Below are 24918 nucleotides of genomic sequence, written 5' to 3' on the forward strand. Positions count from 1 at the left end.
TTCTATGATCAGCTCTTAAAATCTGTGCTTTCCAACATTTTAGTTGCATAGAATCATGGAATCCCTACAGTGCGGAAGCAGGCCATTCAGCTCAATGATTCCATACGAATCTTCCAAAGAGCATCCCCCCCAGACCCCCCTCCACCCTATCCCTGTAACCCTGCATTTCCCAGGTCTAATCCACCCAGCCTGCACATCACGGGGGGCATTTACCATTGCCAACCCACCTGACCTGCACTTCCTTGGACTGTGGGAGGAAATTGGAGCACCTGGCAGAAACCCACACAGAAACGGAGAGAACCTGCAAACTCCTCATATAGTCACTCGAGGCTGGAATCGAACCCAGTCACTGACCCTCAGGAGACCATTAAAAATAATGGTTAAGAACTGACTCCAGAGGTCGGGCTCTTAGTTACAACCGATTTTATTTTGGCAGTGAGTCAATGCAGGGATTGGAGCAGGTGCAATGGAGATGGGATCAGAAAGTGACTCCCGCTTGTGGACATCCCAGCAGAATGGAAACCATTTTTTCTATGACAAGACCTCTAACCTGCAATGTGAGTGTGAACCTTTAATGATGTTGTAATTGCTCTTGAATGGTATCTGTAGAACTATCAATTTGTCATGCTATTTAAGCAGCCAGCCATTTTAAATGCGTAAATTAATTATCTGTGCCTGTAGTGTTTGAGAATTGAGTAAAAACTGTTGTAGCAGTTTCAATTGTGATTGCCGACAATACCTTAAGTGTTATAATTTTAGCATTATCAATGTTTGCCCCCCCCAAAAACGCAGTGGGGGTTCTATAAGTTCCCAGATTTATTGACAGCTCCAAATGGCCATGGAAAGTTTTGGTCCCTTTAATGTGAGGGTACGAACACAAATGTTTATTTTTCTAGGAGATCTGCGCTCTGCCAATGATATGTACTGAGTGAGTTGGTGTGGAGTGTGTAAGGACAAAAGGTAGTGACTTGGGGCTTGAATTGGTACTAAGTTGGCATAATAGTCAAAGGAGTTGCAGAGATGGTTGGAGAACCTGGGCTGGCACAGGGGTATTAGGAATTTAAGAAAACATCAGGGCTGAAATTCAGAGAACCAATGCGTCATTTGAACAGTTTGTCATGGCAGCCCCTGTGGCCACCTCTGATGTGCATCCAGGGGGAGGGTAGCCTGACTCCATCCCATATCTGAGCCCCAGAATGAAAATTGCATCATTTGAAGTACTTGTTCCCTAAGAAAGTGCACCACATTGGGAAATTTCCTGACTCAAATTGCAAGTCTGGCCCAGTTGTCTATTATGCAGGTACACAATTGTTTTGATGCCTTGTCACAGGCACTTATTTAGCTATCCTTTGAAGGTGCCTGGGAGACCAATCTCTAAATGTCACTACTTGAATAATTTATCCAAATGTTTATTATAAAGTAGCCACTTGGCATCTTTTGTTGCCGACCTCCTGTAGCAATATGAAATGTTACATACTCATGCTGCCTATGTTCATGGCTTTTCATACTGGACTGTGCTGTAGCAGCATCTCTCTCCGGTTTATGGCATGATCCAGCACCAGCGCCAGCACGTACCACTGCTATCGTTCCATGCAACTGGTTCGATATTCTTTGGGGATGCTAGAATCAAGAATGACTGTCTTCAAGAGTAGTTCTGAATGAATGGTTATTGCAGCAACACAATTGCAGTTAATAAGCAAATTAATTTGTGCTAATAGAACAGGATACCCTTAAAAGTTTAATATTGTCTAGATTCACAGCACGGTTCCAATTCCTGTAATGGCTGTGGTGGTTCATAGAGACTTGTCACCTTACCAAACCATACATATCCAATTTTCTCTGTCTAACAGAGAAAGATGTCTATAGTCTTTTTTTTTGAGCTTTGGCTGCATACCATCGTCTACATATGTAGAGAATTCCTACAATGTAGAAATAGGCCGTTCTGCTCATAAGTCCACACTGACCTTCCAAAGAGCATCCCATCCGGACCCACCCCTCTCCCCTATCCCTGTAACCCGACATTTCCCTTGGTTAATTCACCTAACCTGCACATATTTGGACTGTGGAAGGAAACCAGAGCACCCAGAGGAAACCCACACAGACATGGGGAGAATGTGCAAACGTCACACAGGCAGTCATCTATGGCTGGAATTGAACCCATATTCCTAATGCTGTGAGGCATGCAGTGCTAACCATACCATGCCACCCGGTATGCTTAATAGTATCATATTCCCACAGTGAGTACTACATTGTTTAACCATGAGACATGGTACCTTTGTGTGAGTGGACAAATAATCCTAGCAGCTTGAACCACTAGCACTGAGATAGTGAATGCAACTAACGGCTGTGAATTTGGATTCAGTATTTAACATACTGGAAATGAAGTCAAAGTTAGTATCAATATTTATGTGAATACTCCCTTTCGTTTTTTTCAAAAATATTAAAAAGAATGATCAATGAACTTTGAATGAGCAGCTGATTGTCCTTGAAAGGTTTATCGTTGTCTGGTCAGAACATTCACTTTTGAAGAGAATTTTTAAAAAGTGACCACAAACATTTTGACTGTGAAAAATCCCTGCGGTTTCAAAATTGTCCTTTAGCAGAGGAAACTTATTACAGTATCCTTACCCCATTCTGGACTACATGTAACACCAACATGTCACTGTGCTTGACAATTAATACTTGATAGAGTCAGAGTCATAGAAATGTACTGGAATGAAACAGACCCTTTGGTCTAACTTGTCCATGCCGACCAGATATCCTAATCTAATCTAGTCCCATTTGCCAGCATTTGGCCCATATCCCTCTAGACCCTTCCTATTCATATACCCATCCAAATGGCTTTTAAATGTTGTCATTGTACCAGCCTTCACCAATTCCTCCAGCAGCTCATTCCATATATGTACCACCCTCTGCGTGAAAATGTTGGCCCTTAGGTCTCTTTTAAATCTTTCCCCTCTCACCCTAAAGCTATGCCGCCCCCACCCCAGGGAAAAGATCTTGTTTATTTACCCTATCCATGCCCCTCATGATTTTATCAACCATTTATAGTACAAAGCTATTTATTTCTGACTGATTAATTGTTGCAATTTCTATACATTTTCCATTTCCCACATAAAAATAATCACTGCAATTAAAAATAATCACATGGATTGTTGTCAGATGATTCAACATGGTAGGGTGGTATCTAAGTGTAAATATGACCTATTAACTTTTGCATCCGATTTATTAAAGGGTTACGATCTTGCCTGCTGAAACTGGGTGAGTGAATGGGCTTTGGTTCTTGATTCTGGCCTCCTCTGGCTTGACATTTCACAGGAGCCTGTAGGCTTACTACGCTTCATGCTGGCTTTGGGCTAGAAACTGTCAGACGCTGGGCAACTGACCCACGAGTATAAAGGTTTACCAGGTCTCTCACTGGGAACTATCAGTTTGAGACTGATGATACCTGTCTTGTCCCTCTGCCGCCTGACTCTCACCATGACTTGAAATCTGGGTTTAAGAACCTGAGGTAACTTCTTTTGGATTTAATTAGATGCTATTTAAAAGGGATGTGTGCTCTCAGTCTGTAATCTTGTATGTTTTTTTTAAATTATTGTAGTGAAACATAAAGGAAATGGCTAAAATTGCATCATTTAGATTATGTTTTGCCTTAATTTCCAAAGGTATGTGAACTTGCAATGTAGCAAAAACAAAGGCCCAAATTCTGCTATGGACCATTGTTAAGTAAATCTTATGCAGAAGTTATACTTTATGTTGTCAGTCAAAATGCATAAAAAATGTAAACAATACATAATGGACAAAATCAACCATCATCAATAACATTATGTCATTGACTTTGTAAAACTGTTTGCTCTTTGACTTGTATTTTAAATTGCTAGAAAGACAACAATTAGATAATTTCGTACTTACCAAGTCAAATAATGGTATCTCAGATACATTTTGGCAAACAGACCTTTTAGGGGCAGTGGAGCTATCTAAAAGTGAAATGAAAATAAGCAAACATTAAGATCTTGAAGGAAGTTTTCACCTCATTGTGCAAAATATATAAATGTGCACAAAAAGATGTCTAAAAATCCATTTGCTTCCCTTATTCTCAACTTCAATGTATACCGATGACAGCACTATTAGCTGTGATGCATGAACAACACTCTTGCTTCGGAGTTTGAAGGATATTGGTTCAAGTTGCATTTTGGAGATGTTAGCAAAAAGACTAGGCCAACACCTAACTGACACAATGAGGAAGGGTTGCTGTACTTCTGTGTGGTGGGGAAGGGAAATAACAAGGTGCAATCTGTCTTTGGGAATAAGAAAAATGACTTGATAGGTTTTTCCGAACACCAGAATAGAGTCCCTAATATAGTCCCCTGCAAGTTTAAGAAATCCACATCCAGGTGAACATTGCAGCAATGATTGACATTTTCATTGAAAGTTCCATGCTGTGTGTTTATATATAACTCTAATCTTCATTTACACAAGCAACATGCTCTGCTTTAAAAAGGCAATAGTACTTGGTATAACTGAGCGATTGTTCTGATGAGGTGATGAATGTAGCTATGCTTATGTACAGTAATGCAAAAAGGGATCACTGTCTACTCGCTCAGGGTATCACATGCTTTCTCATCAATGCTGAAAACATTCACAGGTGTTCACAGCTATCTACAATCTTTGTGGAATTTATTTTCTCCTCTTCCTGAAGGTGCTGAAAACCTAAGGTTAAAAAATACTCCTTTTTTTTGTTTAACCTGTATTTTGTGATAAAAATGTGCAGAGAGTTTGGCTGCTTTTGCTTGGCTACTAAGTGAACTCAGTGTAGCAGGCAAGGTCCTGGAGTGCTGATAACCTTCTATATCACACAAATGGGGCTGAATGTTCCCATTTTTAAGAGTTTGTCAAGTAAAATTTGTTGTGCCTGGTCTGTCATAACTTGGAGCGACTCTTCTCACACATCTCCCACTCTTAAGTCTGGAAGAATCAGGAGAAGGAGGAATGGTGGAGGCCACCTGCTTCCGTTGTTCAATAAGATCATGGCTAATCTACCCAGGCTTCAACTCCTCTGCCCACTCAGCTCCTCAGAATGCTCAACTCTTCATTATTTCAATGATCTGTCAACCCCTCTTTAAATTATTTCAGTGATCTAGCCTCCATAACCTTTCAGTAGAGAATTCCAGACATTCATTACCCTTTGAGGGAAAAAATTCCTTAACCTCTCAATTTTAAATGAATGTCCCCTTATTTTGTTCATAAGTGTCTTAGTTTGAGACGCCCCCACTAGTGGAAATATTTCTCAACATCTACCCTGTCAAGCTTCCTCAGAATCTTAAATGTTTCAATTACATCACCCTTTATTCTTCTAAACTCTAATGAATAAAGTCTGAAACTGTTTAGCTGTTCTTGATAAGTGAATCCCTTCATCCCTGGAATCAGCCAATTAATGTCTTTTGAAATACCTTCAATGCCAGTCCATCCTTTCTCTGGACAGAGACCAAAACTACACAATATTCCAAGCATGGCCTCACCAACATCATGTACAGTTGTAGCAAGCTTTCCTTACTTTCCAATCCAATCTCCCAGCAATAAAAGCCTAAATTAATTTTGTTTTCTTAATTGCTAGCCACACTTGAATGTGTTTTTGTGCTTCATGCAGAAGAACACTCAGACCTTTCTGCCCAACACAGTTTTTAGATTTTCTCTCTCTCCATTTAAATAAATCAACATTTTGATCGCTTCTGATCAAAATACATGACCTGACACTTTCCTCCATTAAACTCTATCTGCCAATCTTTTTGCTCAATCACTCAAAATTTCTATATCTGCTTGCACAACCACCTCATTAATTTTGCAACTGGGCTTCTGGCGCCTTTCTAGGAAATGGTATGGCTCAAGAAGCCAGCAGTGCCCTCCTCTGTGAGGACCTGACAACATTCATGCAACTGTCATCATAGTTGAAGCTTAGCTGCACACCACGTCAGATGGTGTAAACCAGGTACAACACCTCACACTGTAGCACATGGAGTCATGGACAGGAATTCAGTCTTTTTTCCAGCTGACTGCCACAGGAAGCCACACACCACCAGACCCAAACAGTCTGGACACAAATTCGAAGTCCAAATCAGTGCTGCGTCCCAGGTGAAGCAATGCAGGAAAGTCAGTGATGTTCTACAGTTTACATAGATAGGCGCTACCATTGATTCTCTGTTACGTCAGTCACTGAGCTCCTTTCAGCCTACCTCTGCCATTGCATACATCACCAAAGCTCATTGACTACAACTCTCAGTATTGCATGCATCAAGTCCATGCGATACCTTTTATTCATTGCATCCCCCCCAAAATACATCTCAGTGCTTCCAACTCAATCACTAGGGACACTTCACTACCTCCCCTGCTTGTGCATCACCGATAATGGGCCAATGAAGGAAATACTTAAGCCAAACGCATCAGTTAGGGTATGGTTGCTACAGCTGCATCTAATATGACATCCAAATTCAAGGTTTAATCTGTTCCCAAAAGGAAAAAATCCAGCAAATTACTCCACTCACTTTGCATGCCATGTCAACCATTTTTATTGACTTTCAATCCCTAATGGCAAGGTTTCAGTTTTGTTTCAGTGTGAGTGATTTGCCAATTCCACTTATCACACACAAATTACCCCATCTTTCATGTTTTCATCTGTGATGCTATCCCTTTGATCTCGAGACTTCTCAGTCTTCCTCCTTTTATGCAATTAATAATGAAATGTCCTTGTCTTAGTTGGCCCTGCCCCCTTCCAATGTATGTGACCTGTTTGAAACATCTCCACACTTTCCCGTGTTCCCAGTCGCCTTCTATTCATTTTGAGGTTCCATTCTTTCCCTGTCTCCATTCCCTTATCAACCCAACTCAAGGAAGCCCGACCATGGACTTGAGTTGCCTGCTTTTGCCAGGACTCTGTGGACTGCCCCCTGACCATTACTGACCAAAGCCTTGGAACTGACCATAGCCCATCTCCCTGTAAGGGCAACTCCAAGCGAGCATGGTCCATAGATGAAGTGATTTCTTGACTGATCTACTGTAATTAGCAGACTGGTAGCACTTGATCCACAAACTGTGGCCCAAACCTTGGACTCCAAGGATATGGATACCCCATGTACCCTGACCTGTGAGGTTTAACATAAGACGATTTTATAGATATCTCAAGCACTTACTTATGAGATTGAACTTCTGATGCTCAAACTAGCCTCTTGCTGAAACTTAATATGTTCAAGATGTAAATTAATTAAATAAGTTTATACATTTTACGAGATTATTCCAGGATAACATGAAATAAGATTATTGCAAAAATCAACAGAAAATGATTAAAAATGTTTTCATGTACTCAAAGATTTAAATTAATAATTTCATTGGAAGAATGGAGGCATTTTTCCATCCAAGGCAGAACTGCTGAAACTCAATAGTTTAAAGTAAGCATGTATTAGCTATTAGATACATTCAAGAATCACTGTACCTTCTGTAAAAGGCTTAGACTGTTGCTTAAGGCTCTGATGTTCCTGCATAGAACTGAATGAACAATCCAAACTTTGTTTCCTTTTAATATTCAAGGGTGATTCTGAAGGTGTGGCATTGTCTGACAAAGAACGGCCTCCTCTTGGATACACTTGACTTTGCCTAGCACTGTCAAATTTCAAAAGGAAAACACGTACAAATTCATTACAGTACACTCAAAAGAAAAAAAAGTGCTATTACTATCAAACAATGACAACGTTTCTTCATGCTCTTCCCATATACTATTGTAGAAAGACTGGGGTAATTAATAATCAAATTTGTCTGGCTAAGTACTAATGAGATTAGGTTGAACAACTTATTGATTTATGAAGTACACAATTGGACAGGATATAAAGTGGGCGGCTAGTTTAGTTTCGTCAGTTGTCACTGTGAATATTAAATTACATTAGTCCTCTTCAGTATGAATGTATTACAAAACAGAATATTCTGTGTATCAAGTCTGTACATGTTTGCTTTATTCCATGAGCTATTTGTCTTATTCCACTGTTTGCCAAGCTTGCATATACCTTAATTTACCTTTATGACTTAACATGAAATGATATTATACAGTAATTATCTGATTGGCTTTATAGGCATACAAATCAACTTTTCTTTAGCAACGTTTCATTTGGGAGAGAACTCCATTTTCAAATGACTGCCTATGTAAGCATTTTCTAAACTCCTCATTTATCTCTTCTGCTACCATCATGCAACTGCAGCGATGAGTCACAATTTACTCTTACATATCTCTGTGCACCAAAGTGACGTCTACTGCAGCAAACACAAGTTGCAAAAGGATGGGAGATTGGTTTGCCTCCGATACTGAGCCAGCTGGTAACTTAGTCTTCTGTGGGAACCTTGATAAACACACTTTACCTAGCTCTGTGGCATTCTTCCACAATTTTCTTTGCACATTTTCTTAGTGACCATTCGTGGTCTTTTTAATGGCAACATTTGTATGGTTCACTGTCCAGAAAATTAGGTTTTAAATATCACCAGTCAGTAAAAATTGGAAGAATGGAGGCATTTATCCATCCATGATAGAACTGCTCAAACTTAATGTCAACAGACATGACAGCTGATGACATTTAGCCATTCCAAATGAGCCATATCATTCAGTAATGTTCTGTAATATGAGTTGTTATAATCCTTAGTAGCAACTGAATATATCTGAGTTCATAGGAGTCTAACCATTTGGTGTAAGGACAAATTTAGTTCACACATCATGTGAATAAATAATTGTTTATATTGTAAATTTTTTGTAGGAATATAAATGGCATTAAACCTCCGCATGGTAAGAACTTGTAGGAATATTTTGACATGGCTAATATAAAAAGGACCAATTGATTTTACTCACTCCAAGAAATATTTTAGCTTTCTCAGTTCTTGGCGAAGCATTTTGTTTTCTTCTTTCAATCCGCTGATTTCATTTGCTGCAAAATGTCCAGCCAGAAGCAAGTAAGACACAATACTATGAAAAACCAAGTAGAAAATGTGGCAATATAGAGATTTGGTATTCTTACTGAGAATGGAAATATGTTGAAGGCTTTGAAGTTGAGAATTTTCAAATTCCTGTTGTTTTTTCCTGGCCAGTTCCTGGGTGACTGTACACCTGTCACACAGACCTGCACGTAACCTAACATTAACTTTTGGTTAGTGTGTTACATTGATTTAAGGTGTAAAATATATAAAGATCAGACTTGTGCAGAATATGGTTGGATCAAGATTCCAGACAAGTATAACATAACTTTATTATCTTTGAATGTATGCCCTTAGAAGTAAATCACAGAATACCAGAGCATTTTAATTGTTGACATACGATGCTGCTTTTAATTATCTGACCATGCCAAATCCTAAGTTCCCTTCCTATATGGATTTGTTACTTACTTTCTAAAGTATAGATCATCTTCCTAAGCATATCAGATAACATTTTGTCATTTTAAACCACAACTGCCTCACATTCTACATAGCTATGGAGAAGGAGAGGATTAGGCAAAATGGGAGGATATTTAATTGGGGAAGAGAAAACTATGATGCGATTAGACATGAGTTAGGAAGCATGGATTGGGAGCAATTGTTCCATGGTAAAGGCAATATAGACACGTGGAGACTGTTTAAGGAACAGTTGTTGCAAGCGATGAATAAATATGTCCCTCTGAGACAGGCAAGAAGCGGTAAGATAAAGGAACCTTGGATGATGAGAGTGGTGGAGCTTCTCGTCGAAAGGAAAAAGGTAGCTTACATAAGGTGGAGGAAGCGAGGGTCAAGCTCAGCTCTGCAGGATTACAGGCAGGTGAGGAAGGAGCTTAAAAATGATCTGAGGAGACCCAGGAGGGGACACAAGAAAGGCTTGGCAGAACGGATTAGGGAGAACACAAAGACATTTTACACTTATGTGAGGAATAAGAGAATGGTCAAAGAAAGAGTAGGGTCGATCAGGGATAGCATAGGGAATTTGTGTGTGGAGTCTGAGGAGGTGGGGGAAGCCCTAAATGAGTTTTTTGCTTCTGTCTTTACGAAAGAAACGAACTTTGTAGTGAATGAAACCTTTGAAGAGCAGGTGTGCATGCTGGAATGGATAGAGGAAGCTGATGTGCTGAAAATTTTGTCAAACATTAAGATTGACAAGTCGCCGGGCCCAGACCAGATTTGTCCTCGGCTGCTTTGGGAAACAAGAAATGCAATTGCTTCGCCACTTGCGAAGATCTTTTCATCCTCGCTCTCTACCGGAGTCGTACCTGAGGACTGGAGAGAGGCAAATGTAATTCCTCTCTTCAAGAAAGGAAATAGGGAAATCCCCGGCAATTACAGAGCAGTAAGTCTCACGTCTGTCATCTGCAAGGTGTTAGAAAGGATTCTGAGGGACAGGATTTATGACCATCTGGAAGAGCATGGCTTGATTAAATGCAGTCAGCACGGCTTTGTGAGGGGCAGGTCATGCCTCACAAACCTTATCGAGTTCTTTGAGGATGTGACTAGAACAGTTGATGAGGGTAGAGCTGTGGATGTAGTGTATATGGACTTCAGCAAGGCATTTGATAAGGTTCACAATGGTAGGCTTATTCAGAAGGTCAGGAGGAATGGGATTCAGGGGAACATAGCTGTCTGGATACAGAATTGGCTGGCCAACAGAAGACCGTGAGTGGTAGTGGAAGGAAAATATTCTGCCTGGAAGTCAGTGGTGAGTGGTGTTCCACAGGGCTTTGTCCTTGGGCTTCTGCTGTTTGTAATTTTTATTAATGACTTGGATGAGGGGATTGAAGGATGGGTCAGCAAGTTTGCAGATGACACAAAGGTTGGAGGTGTCGTTGACAGTATAGAGGGCTGTTGTAGGCTGCAGCAGGACATTGACAGGATGCAGAGATGGGTTGAGAGGTGACAGATGGAGTTCAACCTGGATAAATGTGAGGTGATGCACTTTGGAAGATCGAATTTGAAAGCTGAGTACAGGATTAAGGATAGGATTCTTGGCAGTGTGGAGGAACAGAGGGATCTTGGTGTGCAGGTACATAGATCCTTTAAAATGGCCACCCAAGTGGACAGGGTTGTTAAGAAAGCATATGGTGTTTTGGCTTTCATTAACAGGTGAATTGAGTTTAAGAGTTGTGAAATCTTGTTGCAGCTCTATAAAACTTTGGTTAGACCGCACTTGGAATACTGTGTCCAGTTCTGGTCGCCCTATATAAGAAAGATGTGGATGCTTTGGAGAGGGTTCAGAGGAGGTTTACCAGGATGCTGCCTGGACTGGAGGGCTTATCTTATGAGGAGAGATTGACTGAGCTCGGACTTTTTTCATTGGAGAAAAGGAGGAGAAGAGGGGACCTAATTGAGGTATACAAGATAATGAGAGGCATAGATAGAGTCGATAGCCAGAGACTATTTCCCAGGGCAGAAATGACTAACACAAGGAGTCATAGTTTTAAACTGGTTGGAGGAAAGTATAGAGGGGATGTCAGAGGCGGGTTCTTTACACAGAGAGTTGTGAGAGCATGAAATGCGTTGCCAGCAGCAGTTGTGGAGGCAGGGTCATTGGGGACATTGAAGAGACTGCTGGACATGCATATGGTCACAGACATTTGAGGGTGCATACGTGAGGATCAATGGTCGGCACAACATTGTGGGCTGAAGGGCCTGTTCTGTGCTGTACTGTTCTATGTTCTATGTTCTAAAGTCCATTTTGGAAGAACTGGAAGAAGATAATGAGATATTCTCTCTCTGGCAGCATGCTCATTGTGTGAAACTTCTGCCATGATCAGTCTATAGTTCAAGACAAGGAGACAAGCTCCAAGAACTACTTCAGCTGGTGCAAGGATTCAATCCAAGTGTTGACTTTACTTTGCACCACACTCTGGCCATTCTTGCCAAATGAGTTAACCGGTCCCACAGAGTTCTTATCAACAAAGAATAACTGATCTGAGTTAACATGAATCTTGGCTTATATTGTGCCTACCATTTTTCTTTACATTTATTAATGAAAACTTGTCTAAATCATACTAATTCACAGATCATTAGGTTTCATCCTAGGTTTCAGCCACACGTGTCAGTAATCCATTAGAGCCTTTGTTTGTGGGCGAATGTTTATGAGTTGTGTAACATGTTCTCTAATCGTAAACTGAGTTCAGTCTGTACTTCATCCAAACAGTACATGCACTATAAATCCTTTGCATCTGATATAGTAAGTGATGCTGTATGCTTCATACTTAGAACTGAGAATACAAAGAGTTTTTAATGGAGGGTTAATGTTGTACTGAAGGCTTATGAGCGTTGGCTTGAAAGCACACACAAACTTTATTTTCTCACCTCATGTGAATTCTAACTGTGTTTAAACCAGAAACTCCTGTGCTGCAATCAACTACTCAGAATAAAAGGGCTCCATCTGATATGACTACACCCAATTCAAAGGGAAGGGCTATTTACTTTCTCTAACAACTCAAAATGTTTGTTTGTACTTGCTCATTAAAGCTAAGTCACATTCCATTTGGCACTTGGAACAAATCGGGCTCTAAATATTCTGCTTCAAAGCTGTACACAAAATGTAGCATAGCAACCAACTGCTACTTTCAAAGAAAGGCTCAAAAGGTTTTCATCTGTCCTCTCATCTAAGCATTGCTCCACAGTGTGATCCAGGGGCATAGTTGTGTTCTGATCCCTCTTGTCCGGGGCTAGAGAGTATTGGGAGATGTCTGAACAATATGGGGCATTACAGCAAAGCCTGTCAAATAAAACTTGCACCGATAACAACTAAAACCTGTGTTTATGGAGCATCCTAAACTTGTAAAATTCCCTGAGACAACTCATTGTGAAACAAAGCTTATTACCAAATCATACTTGAAGATATCTGGATCAGCAGACAAAGGCTTGTTAAAGGGAGATAGTTTCAGGAGGGCCATAAAGCGGGAGAAACAGATTGAGAATCAACATGTCAGGCAGCATCTAAGGAGAGAGAAACAATCTAATGTTTCAAGTCCAATATGACTTTTTTGGAACTTGGCAGTTTGGAGCTTCCGATAAAGAGTCACTGGGTTCGAAACATTAATTATGTTTCTCTCTTCCCAGATTGTGTGTATTTTGGGATATTTTTTCAAAGATTTCAATGCAGCTTAGACACTTTAAAGTTTAAAGAAGTGCCTCACAGTTTAGGAAGCAAATTAGAAAGAGACTTAAAAAATATTTTTCCTTTTTTAAAGTTCTTCCTACCTGTTTTCCAAGTTCTTGACATTTTCATTCATTATCTTGTGCTGTTCCCTCAGTTGGTGGTTCTTGCTGAACAGCTCTTCCAATCTCTGTGCATCACTATGTAACATAGTCATAGTCATAGAGTCATACAGCACGGAAACAGACCCTTCAGTCCAACCAGTCCAAGCCAAACATAATCCCAAACTAAACTAGTCCCACCTGCCTGTGCTTGGCCCATATTTCTTCAAACCTTTCCTATTTATGTACTTCTTCAAATGTCTTTTAAACATTATAATTGTACCCGCATCTACCACTTCCTCCAGAAGTTCATTCCACATACAAACTATTCTGTGTAAAAAATGTTTCCTCTCATGTTTTTTTTAAATCTTTCTCCCCTCACCTTAAAAATGTCCCCCCTTAGTCCTGAAATCCTCCACCCTAAGGTAAAGATATCTGCTATTCATCTTATCTACAACCCTCATGATTTAAAAAAATATAATAAAATATAATTCCCGACAGTGTGGAAACAGGCCCTTCAGCCCAACAAGTCCACACCGACCCTCCGAAGAGTAACCCACCCAGGTTATATCAACCTTTTTAAGGTCTTTCTTCAATCTCCTACGCTCCAGTGAAATAGGTCCCAGCCTGTCCAGTCTCTCCTTATGACTCAAGACTTCACCTGAGGACTTCATCTGAAGAAAATAAGTGGTGTGCTTCCCTACCTTATCAGATATATTACAAGAGTAAGGGAGATCTCAGACTCTGATATCTTGCTAAGGATTCCTCTTTGTTTCCAGGAGGAATGGGAGTAGGAAATGAGGACAGGCAGAGCAGCATCAAGCGAGGGGCAAGGAAGAGCAAGACAATTAAATGGAGGCTGCTTCAGCCCCACCACATGCTCCCCCCCCCCCCCCCCCCCCCTCAGGAAACAAGGCGTCCTTTCTCCTCTGGATTGTTTCCACGTGGGTCTGCCACAGTGCTGTGTCTGAAAACCTTCGTGTCCTTAGTCCCTCAGTCAGACAGAAAGCTACCATTGCACGTACATTGGCAGTTTCCATACTTTCAGTGGAAATTGGCACATGAAGCCCATGTACTTCACAAAAACAAGGTCTAATCCAGAAGAACGTGAGCAGCAAATGTACAGGTACATTGTAACTTGCAGTTCTCCTCTGATTCAAGTCACCATGTCTTGGAATTGTCGCAGTCTCAAAATTGATATTGGGGAGGCAATGGCAATGGCATTATGGTTAGACTATTAATCCAGAAACTCAGCTAATGTTCTGGGGATCTGGGTTCAAATCACACCATGGAAAATGGTAGAATTTGAATTGAACAAAGAATCTGGAATTAAGGGTCTAACGATGACTTTAAATCATTGTCAATGTGGAAAAACCCTTCCGGATTCACTAATTCAGGAAAGAAATTGCTGGCCTTACCTGGTCTGGCATACATATGTCTCCATACTCACTGCAATGTGGTTAACTCTTAACTGCCCTCTGGGCAATTAGGGATGGGCAATAAATGCTGGCCTAGCCAGTGACACTCTCATTGTTTGATTGAATGGTAAAAAATGCAACAGCATAATGAGTGCTCTCACACCAAATAGACTGCCCCAGCCTCCTAGCTCCGTTGCTCCCGATGTGGTCTCCTCTACATTGGGGAGACTGGGCGCCTCCTAGAGTGCTTTAGGGAACATCTCCGAGACACCCACACCAATCAACCAAACCGCCCCGTGGCCCAACATTTCAACTCCCCCTCCCACTCTGCCGAGGACATGGAGGTCCTGGGCCTCCTTCACCGCCGCTCCCTCACCACCAGACGCCTGGAGGAAGAACGCCTCATCTTCCACCTTGGAACACTTCAACCCCAGGGCATCAATGTGGACTTCAACAGCTTCCTCATTTCCCCTTCCCCCACCTCATCCTAGTTTCAAACTTCCAGCTCAGTAACTGTCTCCTTGACTTGTCTGGACTTGTCCGACCTGCCTATCTTCTTTTCCACCTATCCACTCCACCCTCTCCTCCTTGACCTATCACCTTCATCTCCTCCCCCACTCACCCATTGTACTCTATGCTACTCTCTCCCCACCCCCACCCTCCTCTAGCTTATCTCTCCACGCTTCAGGCTCACTGCCTTTATTCCTGATGAAGGGATTTTGCCCAAAATGTCGATTTCGCTGCTCGTTGGATGCTGCCTGAACTGCTGTGCTCTTCCAGCACCACTAATCCAGTATTTGGTTTTCAGCATCTGCAGTCATTGTTTTTGCCCCAGTTTAGCAGTCTAGCAGCACCTGTGGCCAGTGCTGAGCAAATAATGAACAAATAATAATATCTTTTGAATGCTTAAACTTAAGGCATCTGACTGAATTTCTTCACCAAGTTTAAATTATGCTAATCAGCACTGAAAACCAAAACTGTGTGCTAAACTTGACTTTTAAACAGGTGACCCTTCCTTGTACAGCACATAGTTACTGCCCGCTTTCACCTCTTTTAAAAAATAATGCCTTGAGTATTCAATATCTTTTATCTTTTTATCTTTTATTATCGTAATTCTAACAATACTTCTAATATAAACAGAAAACTGAATGGAAAATCAAGAGTTTGGAATTGATCCCACTCATAAAGAAGACTCGTGCAAATTACTCACACCTTTGTGTGGGAAATGCAGCTGTGCAGCTGGATATGATAGTAGCTTCACAAAAATGGATTCAGCCTAAGTGCTGAGATGTTAACGTTTTTTGGCTTTAAGGGAAAACAAGTGTTTTCAAAAGAACTGAGATTCAAAAGATTTTTCCTGAATTCCCTGTTGGATTTACTAGTAACTATCCTACTATTCCAGTCTTCTTCTGAAGTTCAAACATCTTCCCTACATTGACCCTGTGTTTAAATTATACTTTCAATCCAGTGTTACAATCCTCATTGGTAAATTGCAAACCAAAATAACTAAATTTACCTCCAAATAAGAAATCACCAACAAGATTCCACTTCTTGCAGCTTTTACTTTAACATAAGTTATGCATGGACTAACAGCAAATGATAGTTCAAATAAGAAGGTATATTTCCCATTCAACACAGCAGCATCTGAAGAGCAGGAAAATTGACGTTTTGGGCAAAAGCCCTTCATCAGGAACAGAGGCAGGGTGCCTGCAGAGTGGAGAGACAAATGAGAGGGGGGTGGGGGTGGGGAGAAAGTAGCATAGACTACAATAGGTGAATGGGGGTGGGGATGGAGGTGATAGGTCAGACAGGAGGGTGGGGGAAGTCTCCTTCGAATCCACCCACTTCCTCCAGACCAAAGGGGTAGCCATGGGCACCTGTATGGGCCCCAACTATGCTGTCTCTTTGTTGGCTACGTAGAACAGTCCATCTTCCGTAATTACACCAGCACCACTCCCCACCTCTTCCTCCGCTACATTGATGACTGCATTGGCACCACCTCATGCTCCCGCGAGGAGGTTGAGCAATTCATCAACTTCACCAATACATTCCACCATGACCTTAAATTCACCTGGACCATCTCTGACACCTCCCTCCCCTTCCTGGACCTCTCCATCTCCGTTAATGACGACCGACTTGACACTGACATTTTTTACAAACCCACCGACTCCCACAGCTAACTGGATTACACCTCTTCCCACCCTACCTCTTGCAAAAATGCCATCCCGTATTCCCAATTCCTCCGCCTCCGCCGGATCTGCTCCCAGGAGGACCAGTTCTACCACAGAGCACACCAGATGGCCTCCTTCTTAAGAGACCGCAAGTTCCCTTCCCACGTGGGTAAAGATGCTCTCCAACGCATCGCATCCACATCCCGCACCTCCGCCCTCAGACCCCACCCTTCCAACCGTAATAAGGACAGAACCCCTCTGGTGCTCACCTTCCACCCTACCAACCTTCGCAAAAACCACATCATCCAACAATATTTCTGCCACCTCCAAACAGACCCCACTACTAGGGATATTTTTCTCTCCCCACCCATTTCTGCTTTCAGCAAAGACCGTTCCCTCTGTGACTACCTGGTCAGGTCCACGCCCCCCTACAAACCACCCTCCCTTCCTGGCACCCTCCCTGCCACCACAGGAATTGCAAAACCTGCGCCCACACCTCCTCCCTCACCTCCATCCAATGCCCCAAAGGAGCCTTCCACATCCATCAAAGTTTTACTTGCACATCCACCAATATCATTTATTGTATCCGTCACTCCTGATGTAGTCTCCTCTACATTGGGGAGATTGAATGCCTTCTAGCAGAGCGCTTTAGGGAACACCTCTGGGACACCCACACCAATCAACCACACCGCCCTGTGGCCCAACATTTCAACTCCCACACCCACTCTGTCAAGGACATGCAGGTCCTGGGCCTCCACCACCGCCACTCCCTCACCACCTAACGTTTGGAGGAAGAACGCCTCATCTTCCGCCTCAGAACACTTCAACCCTGGGACATCAATGCGGATTTCATCAGTTTCCTCATTTCCCCTTCCTCACCTCACCCCAGTTCCAGCCTTCCAGCTCAGCACCACCCTCATGACCTGTCCTACCTGCCATCTTCCTTCCCACCTATCCACTCCACCCTCCTCTCTGACCTACCACCTCCGTCCCCTCCCCCATTCACCTATTGTACTTTATGCTCCTTTCTCCCCACCCCCACCCCCCCTCTCATTTATGTCTCCACTCTGCAGTCACCCCGCCTCTGTTCCTGATGAAGGGCCTTTGCCCAAAACATTGATTTTCCTGCTCCTTGGATGCTGCCTGACCTGTTGTGCTTTTCTAGCACCACTCTAATCTAGACTCTGGTTTCCAGAGTCTGTGGATGAGTGCCATTACTCTATCAACAAACACATTGACCTGAACCCAATATACCGGCCACTGCAGTAGACAGCTCGAACTGACAACCGGAAGCGGCAGAGACAGGCCACTATAAATACCGGAAAAAACAGCACAGAAGCGCTTCACAGGAGGCTCCCAAGCACTGAGGATGTCACCTAGACAGGGGACGAAACGTTTGCAAGACAAATTACCAGCTCGGCGAACAGAACCACAACAACGAGCATCCGAGCTACAAATCTTCTACCAAACTTTGATCACAGAACTGTATTTATTTCCTGGAGCTCCTGTCTCCATTTCAGTCACACCTGCTCCATGTGCCAAGCAGCCCTGGGTCAAAGTTGATGGGAAATAGTCAGAACTGATATCCATAAACTTGCATGGAACATCAAGGGCAGATTCCTATAATAGTCAAGGAGCTTTGAACAGTCAGGTATTCGGTCGAGGTGTGTGCTGTCAGGGGTCCATGTGTATACAGACCAGGGAGAAGGTCCCGGTGAGTCTGTTGGCTCTGTAACAGCAAGTCCAGAGATAATGCAGTCGGGGAGATATATACCAACAGCTAGGGATCAGTGCACATTTCAGTCAGGGTTGTCTGACCATGTCAGTCAAGGAAGTGGGTAGTAGTAGGTTAATTGGATCCATTCACAGAAACTAAGAGGGGAGTTGGAGGAAGGTACATCCATTGCAATGGGACTGAGCCTCAGCAATATGGTCCTTGAGACTGTAGGCTCTGGGCAATGGGTCTTGTAACATCGTGAAGTTGGAGGGGAGGGGCAGCAGGATTTGCTGGTGGCACGCAGTAAAGTATGGCTGGGAGAGGATGTCTTGTGGGAGGGGGGCTCTCCACTATCAGGAACACTCTGGCTCAAAGGGGGAGCAGTGAATGATAGCACTGTGGGCTATCCCACAGCATTGAGCCTGTCTGGACGTCGCACATCCCTGGCACAGCCACTGGTTGACAATTCATTGACATCTACACCTTTGCACACAGACTAAGCCAAAGATTAGAAATGTTGAATGAAGAGGGACAAAAGTGTCTCACGAGCCAATGCCACGTGTACACATTGAACTCCCCCCTACTGCCAGATTGTGTAATTGGCTCTCAGCACTGCTCTCCAGCCATGGAGCTTCATCTCTAGCCTTGAAGTGTCGGAGAGAGTGATACAGTTTTTACAACAAGGATCAATATCCATTGCCCATTATATCCAAAATGGTCATCAAGCATCTACCTACGATAAGCGGTCATTCTAGCAGTTGGCCTGTACCTTTGTATGCTAGGGCATTTCAAATGTTCATCCTAAATACTTCTTAAATATCTTGAGTGCTCTAGCCTCTACCACCCTTTTCAGTAATAACTTCTGGATTCCCACCATCTGGCTGAAAAACAATTTCCTCAAAACCTCTTGCTCCTTCCCCTATCATAGTGCTCGAAGTCGAAAAGTGTGATGCTGGAAAAGCAAGGCCAGTCAGGCGGCATCTGAGGTGTAGCAGAGGGAACACTTTCTGACCTCATTCCTGATGAAGAACTTATGCCTGAAGCATCGACTCTCCTGCTGCTTAGATACTGCCTGACCAGCTGTGCTTTTCCAGCACCATACTTATCGACGCTGATCTCCAGCATCTGCAGTTCTCACTTTCTCCTTAACATAGTGCTCCCTGCAATTGTACCCTGGTTATTGTACCTTGCCATTTTGCCTTTCTGTTTAAACTCTGTCCACCAACAGGCAGGGCATCTTTGAATGCTAGAGTTTGTCTGGGTGCATAATGGGCTTTTTAAGGTGGTATGGGGCAAAGGATGACAGTCTTTGGCAGATGTTCATTGACTGACACGTTCTTGTGGGAAGACTGTGCAATAGGACGGGGAGCAAATCAATGGGAGTGATGCCATAGGGACTGGTATGCATTTTGCCAAAAAAAGTCAGATGCAGAAAGCCAAGCAGGATTATTTTGGATTATTTTAACGTAGTGTTAACACAGGTATGGCGGGTCAAAACTCTTCCTTCTGTTGAAAGTTTATTTAGTTCTGCATAACTCACTGCAGAAAAATGTCATGAAGCATTTTGGGATCAAGATAAAGAAAGAAAAGTATAACCAGGAGCCAATGTACAAGTCATTAACTGTAGTCATGCATCTAAGTCAGAACATATAAGAGACAAACAGAATTTTTGCCTTTGCATCTAGAGGCACGAATAGAGTCACAAAGCAGTAATCTTCAAATTATTACTTGTGGTAATACCAGATTTATAATATTGTATATAGACAATTAAGAAAGTATATAGGAGTGAAGAGAAAAGTGCACGAAATTCACTGGAATATTATCAGGGTGACAGATCATAGTTCTGTGCAGAAATTTGAGATAACAATTTTTCAATGCAGCTGAAAAGATTAAGGAGCAACGTGCTTGAACATTTGAGATTAGAAATGGTAAATTGTGATGGATTTTGTTCGACTGCTCAATGAGTTGTGAATAAGACGGCACAAATATTGGATAAGCATGAAGAGCATTAGGGTTATATGAAAGAAGAGAGAAAAGTGCAATTAAAAACAGGATGTGCTGTACTCACAGACATCGCTCCATGTTTATTTCGGTTAACTTTGTATACAGTCCTAAACAGTAAAGGTAAAAGGTTAACTAGGGGAAAAAAAACTTTAGAAGCAATCTAATCATGTAAGTATTCTCAAATAGCTTTCCTAAAAGGATATGACTGTTCAGTGTTAGAATAAATTTTGCAAAGATGCATTCTTGCCAAATATGTCAAGTGAAGATAAAAGACAATTCCACATTAATGTTTCATATTCAACAGTGGCTGTTTAAAGTGAATTTACTCACAATGTAAAGGATTAAACAGTTAACATTTTTAATGCTTTCTGTACCTTGTACTTCTTGGTCATGCAGTTCCTTGAGCTTTGCCCAGACATCTGTAAAGCCGTCCATTGTCATTTCTCACTCCACTGAAGTGATCAGGCTGAGCTTTGACTCCAGCTATGTAGGAAAAAGAAACACAAAGTTTAACACAAGGAGCATTTTTATTGTTCTTATAATAACAACCTTTAAAATAACAAAAGAATCTTGCAGGAGTGAGCTTCATGGGAGTGGAATCATACACAAAATTGGCATAGAGAAGAATGTGAAAGAGTTGGGAAGTTGCCTTACTGATTAGGGGGAATATCACAGTGGCACAGAGAGGATGCCTTGCAGGGCTCATCCAGTGAGGAATTATGGGTAGAGCTCAGGAACAGGAAGGGCGCAATTAATTTGATGGAAGGCCTCCCAAAAGCTAGTGGGTGATAGAGGGACAGATGTGTGGACAGATGATGGAAAAATGTGAAAACAACAAGATTGTTGTGGTGGGTGATTTTTAATTTCCCTTAAATTGACTGGGAGTCATTAATGACAGGGGTTTGGATTTGTTAGCTCTGTTAGATCTGGGGAAATTTGTTAGCTTTGTCCAAGACAGTGTTTTGAAAAATATGAAAATAGTCCAACTAAGGAAGGGACTAGGAGAAAGTGAGGACTGCAGATGCTGGAGTTCAGAGTCGAGAGGGTTTATGCCCGAAACGTCAATTGTCCTGTTCATCGGATGCTGCCTGACCTGCTGTGCTTTTCCAGCATGACACTCTCGACTAAGGAAGGGACTATACTGGACCAGGTATTGGGGAATGAGCCCGGCCAGGTGATTGAATTTCCAGAGGGGGATCATTTCAGGAACAGTGACCATAATTCCATAAGTTTTAAGTTATTGATGGATAAGGATTAGAGTAGTCTTCGGGTGAAAGTACTAAATTGGGGGAAGTACTAAACTAGGGGATGGCTAACTAGCATAATATTAGGCAGGAATTGGGGAATGTCGATTGGCAACTATTTGAAGCTAAATCCACACTTGGCATGTTGGAATTGTTTAAAGGCCAGTTGATTAGACTTCAGGACCAGCATGTTCCTGTGCAAATGAAGGATAAGGGAGGCAAGATTAAGAAACCCTGGATGACAACAGAAATTGAGAGCTTAGTCAAAAAGCAAAAGGTGGCATACAGTTTAGAAAACTGAAGACAGACAGAGCCCTCAAACAATACAAAGATAACAGGAAAGAACTCAAACAAGGAATTGGGAGGGATAAAAGGGGTCAAGAAATGTCTTTGGCACACAGGATTTTTGGACTCTGGGCCACCTTCACCTTAAGAGTGAACTAATTCAGCATCTAGCAGCTAACGGGGACATTTTGACAAGAGATGCAAGGGGATGTGAGGTAAAACATTTGTTTTAAGCTGTGAGTAGTAATGACCTGGAATCTGCTGTTTCCAAGGGAGAGGTTGGGGTGGGGGGTGTTTGGATATAGAGGGACTGTGAATGACCTTAAAAGGAAATTGGCTGGGCGCTTAAGGGAGATAGACTTATATGCCAATGGGGATCAAGAGTGGAATGAAATTTATTGCTTTGCTTTACAGAGAACCAGCACCAAAGGATTGAATTACCTCTGTGCTCTCACAACTGTATGAGGGAACATTTTAATAGTGCAGGAGATCTCTTGGACAATATCCTGGTCAGTTGAGTACATGCAAGTCTCAAAAAAAGAGCTCACACCAAAGTCTAGCTATATGGTGCAAGCTTAGTTAGAGTCATGGAATCATAGAGATGTACAGAAACAGGCCCTTCGGTCCAACTCGTCCATGCCGACCGGATATTCTAAATTAGTCTTGTTCCATTTGCCAGCACTTTGCCCATACCCCTCGAACACTACCTATCCATATATTCATCCAAATGCCTTTTAAATGTTGTAATTGTACTCATGATTTGGAGATGACGGTGCTGGACTCGGGTGTACGAAGTTAAAAATCACACAACACCAGGTTATAGTCCAACAGGTTTATTTGGAAGCACTAGTCTAACAAAACAACCACCTGATGAAGGAGTAGTGCTCTGAAAGCTAGTGCTTCCAAATAAATCTGTTGAACCATACCCTAGTGTTGTGTGATTTTTAAATTTGTAATTGTACCAGCCTCAACCACTTCCTCTGGCAGCTCATTCCACACACGCACCACCCTCTGTGTAAAAAAGTTGCCCCTTTGGTCCCTTTTAAATTTTTCCCCTCAACCTAAACCTATGCCCTCTAATTCTGGACTCTCCCACCCCAGGGAAAAGGCCTTGTCTATTTATCCTATCCAAGCCCCTCATGATTTTATAAGTCGCTGTAGGGTCACCCCTCAGCCTCCAATGCTCCAGGTAAAACAGCCCCAGCCTATTCAGCCACTCCCTATAGCTTAAACCTTCCAACCCTGGCATCATCCTTGTAAATCTTTTCTGAACCTTTCAAGTTCCACAATATCCTTCCTTTAGAAAGGACAGCAGAATTGCACACAATGTCCTGTGCCCTGTACAGCTGCAAAATGACCTCCTAACTCCTCTATTCAATGCTCTGACCAATAAAGGAAAGCATACCAACCTTCTTCACTATCCTATCTACCTGCGACTCCACTTTCAAGGAACTATGAACCTGCATTCCCCAGGACCGTACAATTAAGAGTATGAGTGCTGCCCTGATGTGCCTTTCCAAAATGCAGCACCTCGCATTTATCTAAATTAAACTTGACTCATGCAAAAGCTAAGCAGGTACTTGAAATGTTACTGTCACGCTCTTAAATATTTTCAACTTCTTCGAAATACTTCCCTATTCACAGTCAAAATAGCACATAAAAGGAAGGGGCTAAACAAACAGTAGATATGTAAAGTCTTAAGATCTAGCCACTCTGATTTAAAGAGTAGTGAGTCAATGGAACAGGATAAATCCAGTAGGTAAAAACACGGACTGCAGATGCTCGAAACCAGATTCTAGATTAGAGTGGTGCTGGAAAAGCAGAGCAGTTCAGGCAGCATCCGAGGAGCAGGAAAATCGACATTTCATGCAAAAGCCCTTCATCAGGAATAGAGGCAGAGTGCCTGCAGAGTGGAGAGATAAATGGGGGGGCAGGGCTGGGGAGAAGGTAGCAAAGAGTACAATAGGTGAATGGGGATGGGGGTGAAGGTGATAGGTCAGAGAGGAGGGTGGAGTGGATAAGTGGAAAGGAAGATAGACAGGTAGGACAAGTCATGGGGACAGTGCTGAGCTGGAAGTTTGGAACTGGGGTGAGGCGGGGAAGGGGAAATTAGGAAACTGGTGGAATCCACATTGATGCCCTGGGGTTGAAGTATTCCGAGGCGGAAGATGAGGCGTTCTTCCTCCAGGCGTCGGGTGGTGAGGGAGTGGCGGTGAAGGAGGCCCAGAACCTCCATGTCTTTGGTTGAGTGGGAGGGGGATTGAAATGTTGGGCCACAGGGCAGTGAAGTTGATTGGTGCGGGTGTCCCAGAGATGTTCCCTCAAGCGCTCTGCAAGGAGGCGTCCAGTCTCCCCAATGTAGAGGAGACCGCATCGGGAATAGCAGATACAATAAATGATATTGGTGGATGTGCAGGTAAAACTTTGGTGGATGTGGAAGACTCCTTTGGGGCCTTGGATGGAGGTGAGGGAGGAGGTGTGGGCGCAGGTTTTGCAATTCCTGCATGGCAGGGGAAGATGCCAGGAAGGGAGGGTAGTTTGTTGGAGGGCGTAGTCACGGAGGGAATGGTCTTTGCGGAAGGTGGAAATGGGTGGGGAGGGAAATATATCCCTGGTGGTGGGGTCCGTTTGGAGGTGGCGGAAATGTCGGCAGATGATTTGGTTTATGCGAAGGTTGGTAGGATGGAAGGTGAGCACCAGGGGGGTTCTGCCCTTGTTACGATTGGAGGGGTGGGGTTTGAGGGCAGAGGTGCGGGATGTGGACGAGATGCGTTGGAGTGCATCTTTAACCACGTGGAAAGGGAAATTGTGGTCTCTAAAGAAGGAGGCCATCTGGTGTGTTCTGTGGTGGAACTGGTCCTCCT

General features: G+C 42.7%; 1 protein-coding gene across 5 annotated transcripts in view; it reads right to left on the reverse strand.

The window, feature by feature from the left end:
- Window positions 1–24918, reverse strand: part of rbbp8l (retinoblastoma binding protein 8-like) — a 118051-nt gene that overhangs the window by 65852 nt on the left and 27281 nt on the right. For 3 of the 5 annotated variants that reach the window (XM_072556423.1, XM_072556422.1, XM_072556421.1), the window contains 8 exons: window positions 20900–21008; window positions 20590–20632; window positions 13219–13314; window positions 9045–9157; window positions 8879–8954; window positions 7484–7650; window positions 3913–3977; window positions 1478–1620 (listed from right to left, as the gene is read on the reverse strand). In XM_072556423.1, coding sequence (XP_072412524.1) covers window positions 1478–1620; window positions 3913–3977; window positions 7484–7650; window positions 8879–8954; window positions 9045–9157; window positions 13219–13314; window positions 20590–20632; window positions 20900–20966 — 770 coding nt within the window. In that variant the 5' untranslated portion in view covers window positions 20967–21008. The remainder of the gene's footprint in view (window positions 1–1477; window positions 1621–3912; window positions 3978–7483; window positions 7651–8878; window positions 8955–9044; window positions 9158–13218; window positions 13315–20589; window positions 20633–20899; window positions 21009–24918) is intronic. The other 2 variants (XM_072556424.1, XM_072556425.1) reach the window with 1 other exon arrangement.

This window comes from Chiloscyllium punctatum, chromosome 37, assembly GCF_047496795.1.
Source record: "Chiloscyllium punctatum isolate Juve2018m chromosome 37, sChiPun1.3, whole genome shotgun sequence".
NCBI lineage: Eukaryota > Metazoa > Chordata > Chondrichthyes > Orectolobiformes > Hemiscylliidae > Chiloscyllium > Chiloscyllium punctatum.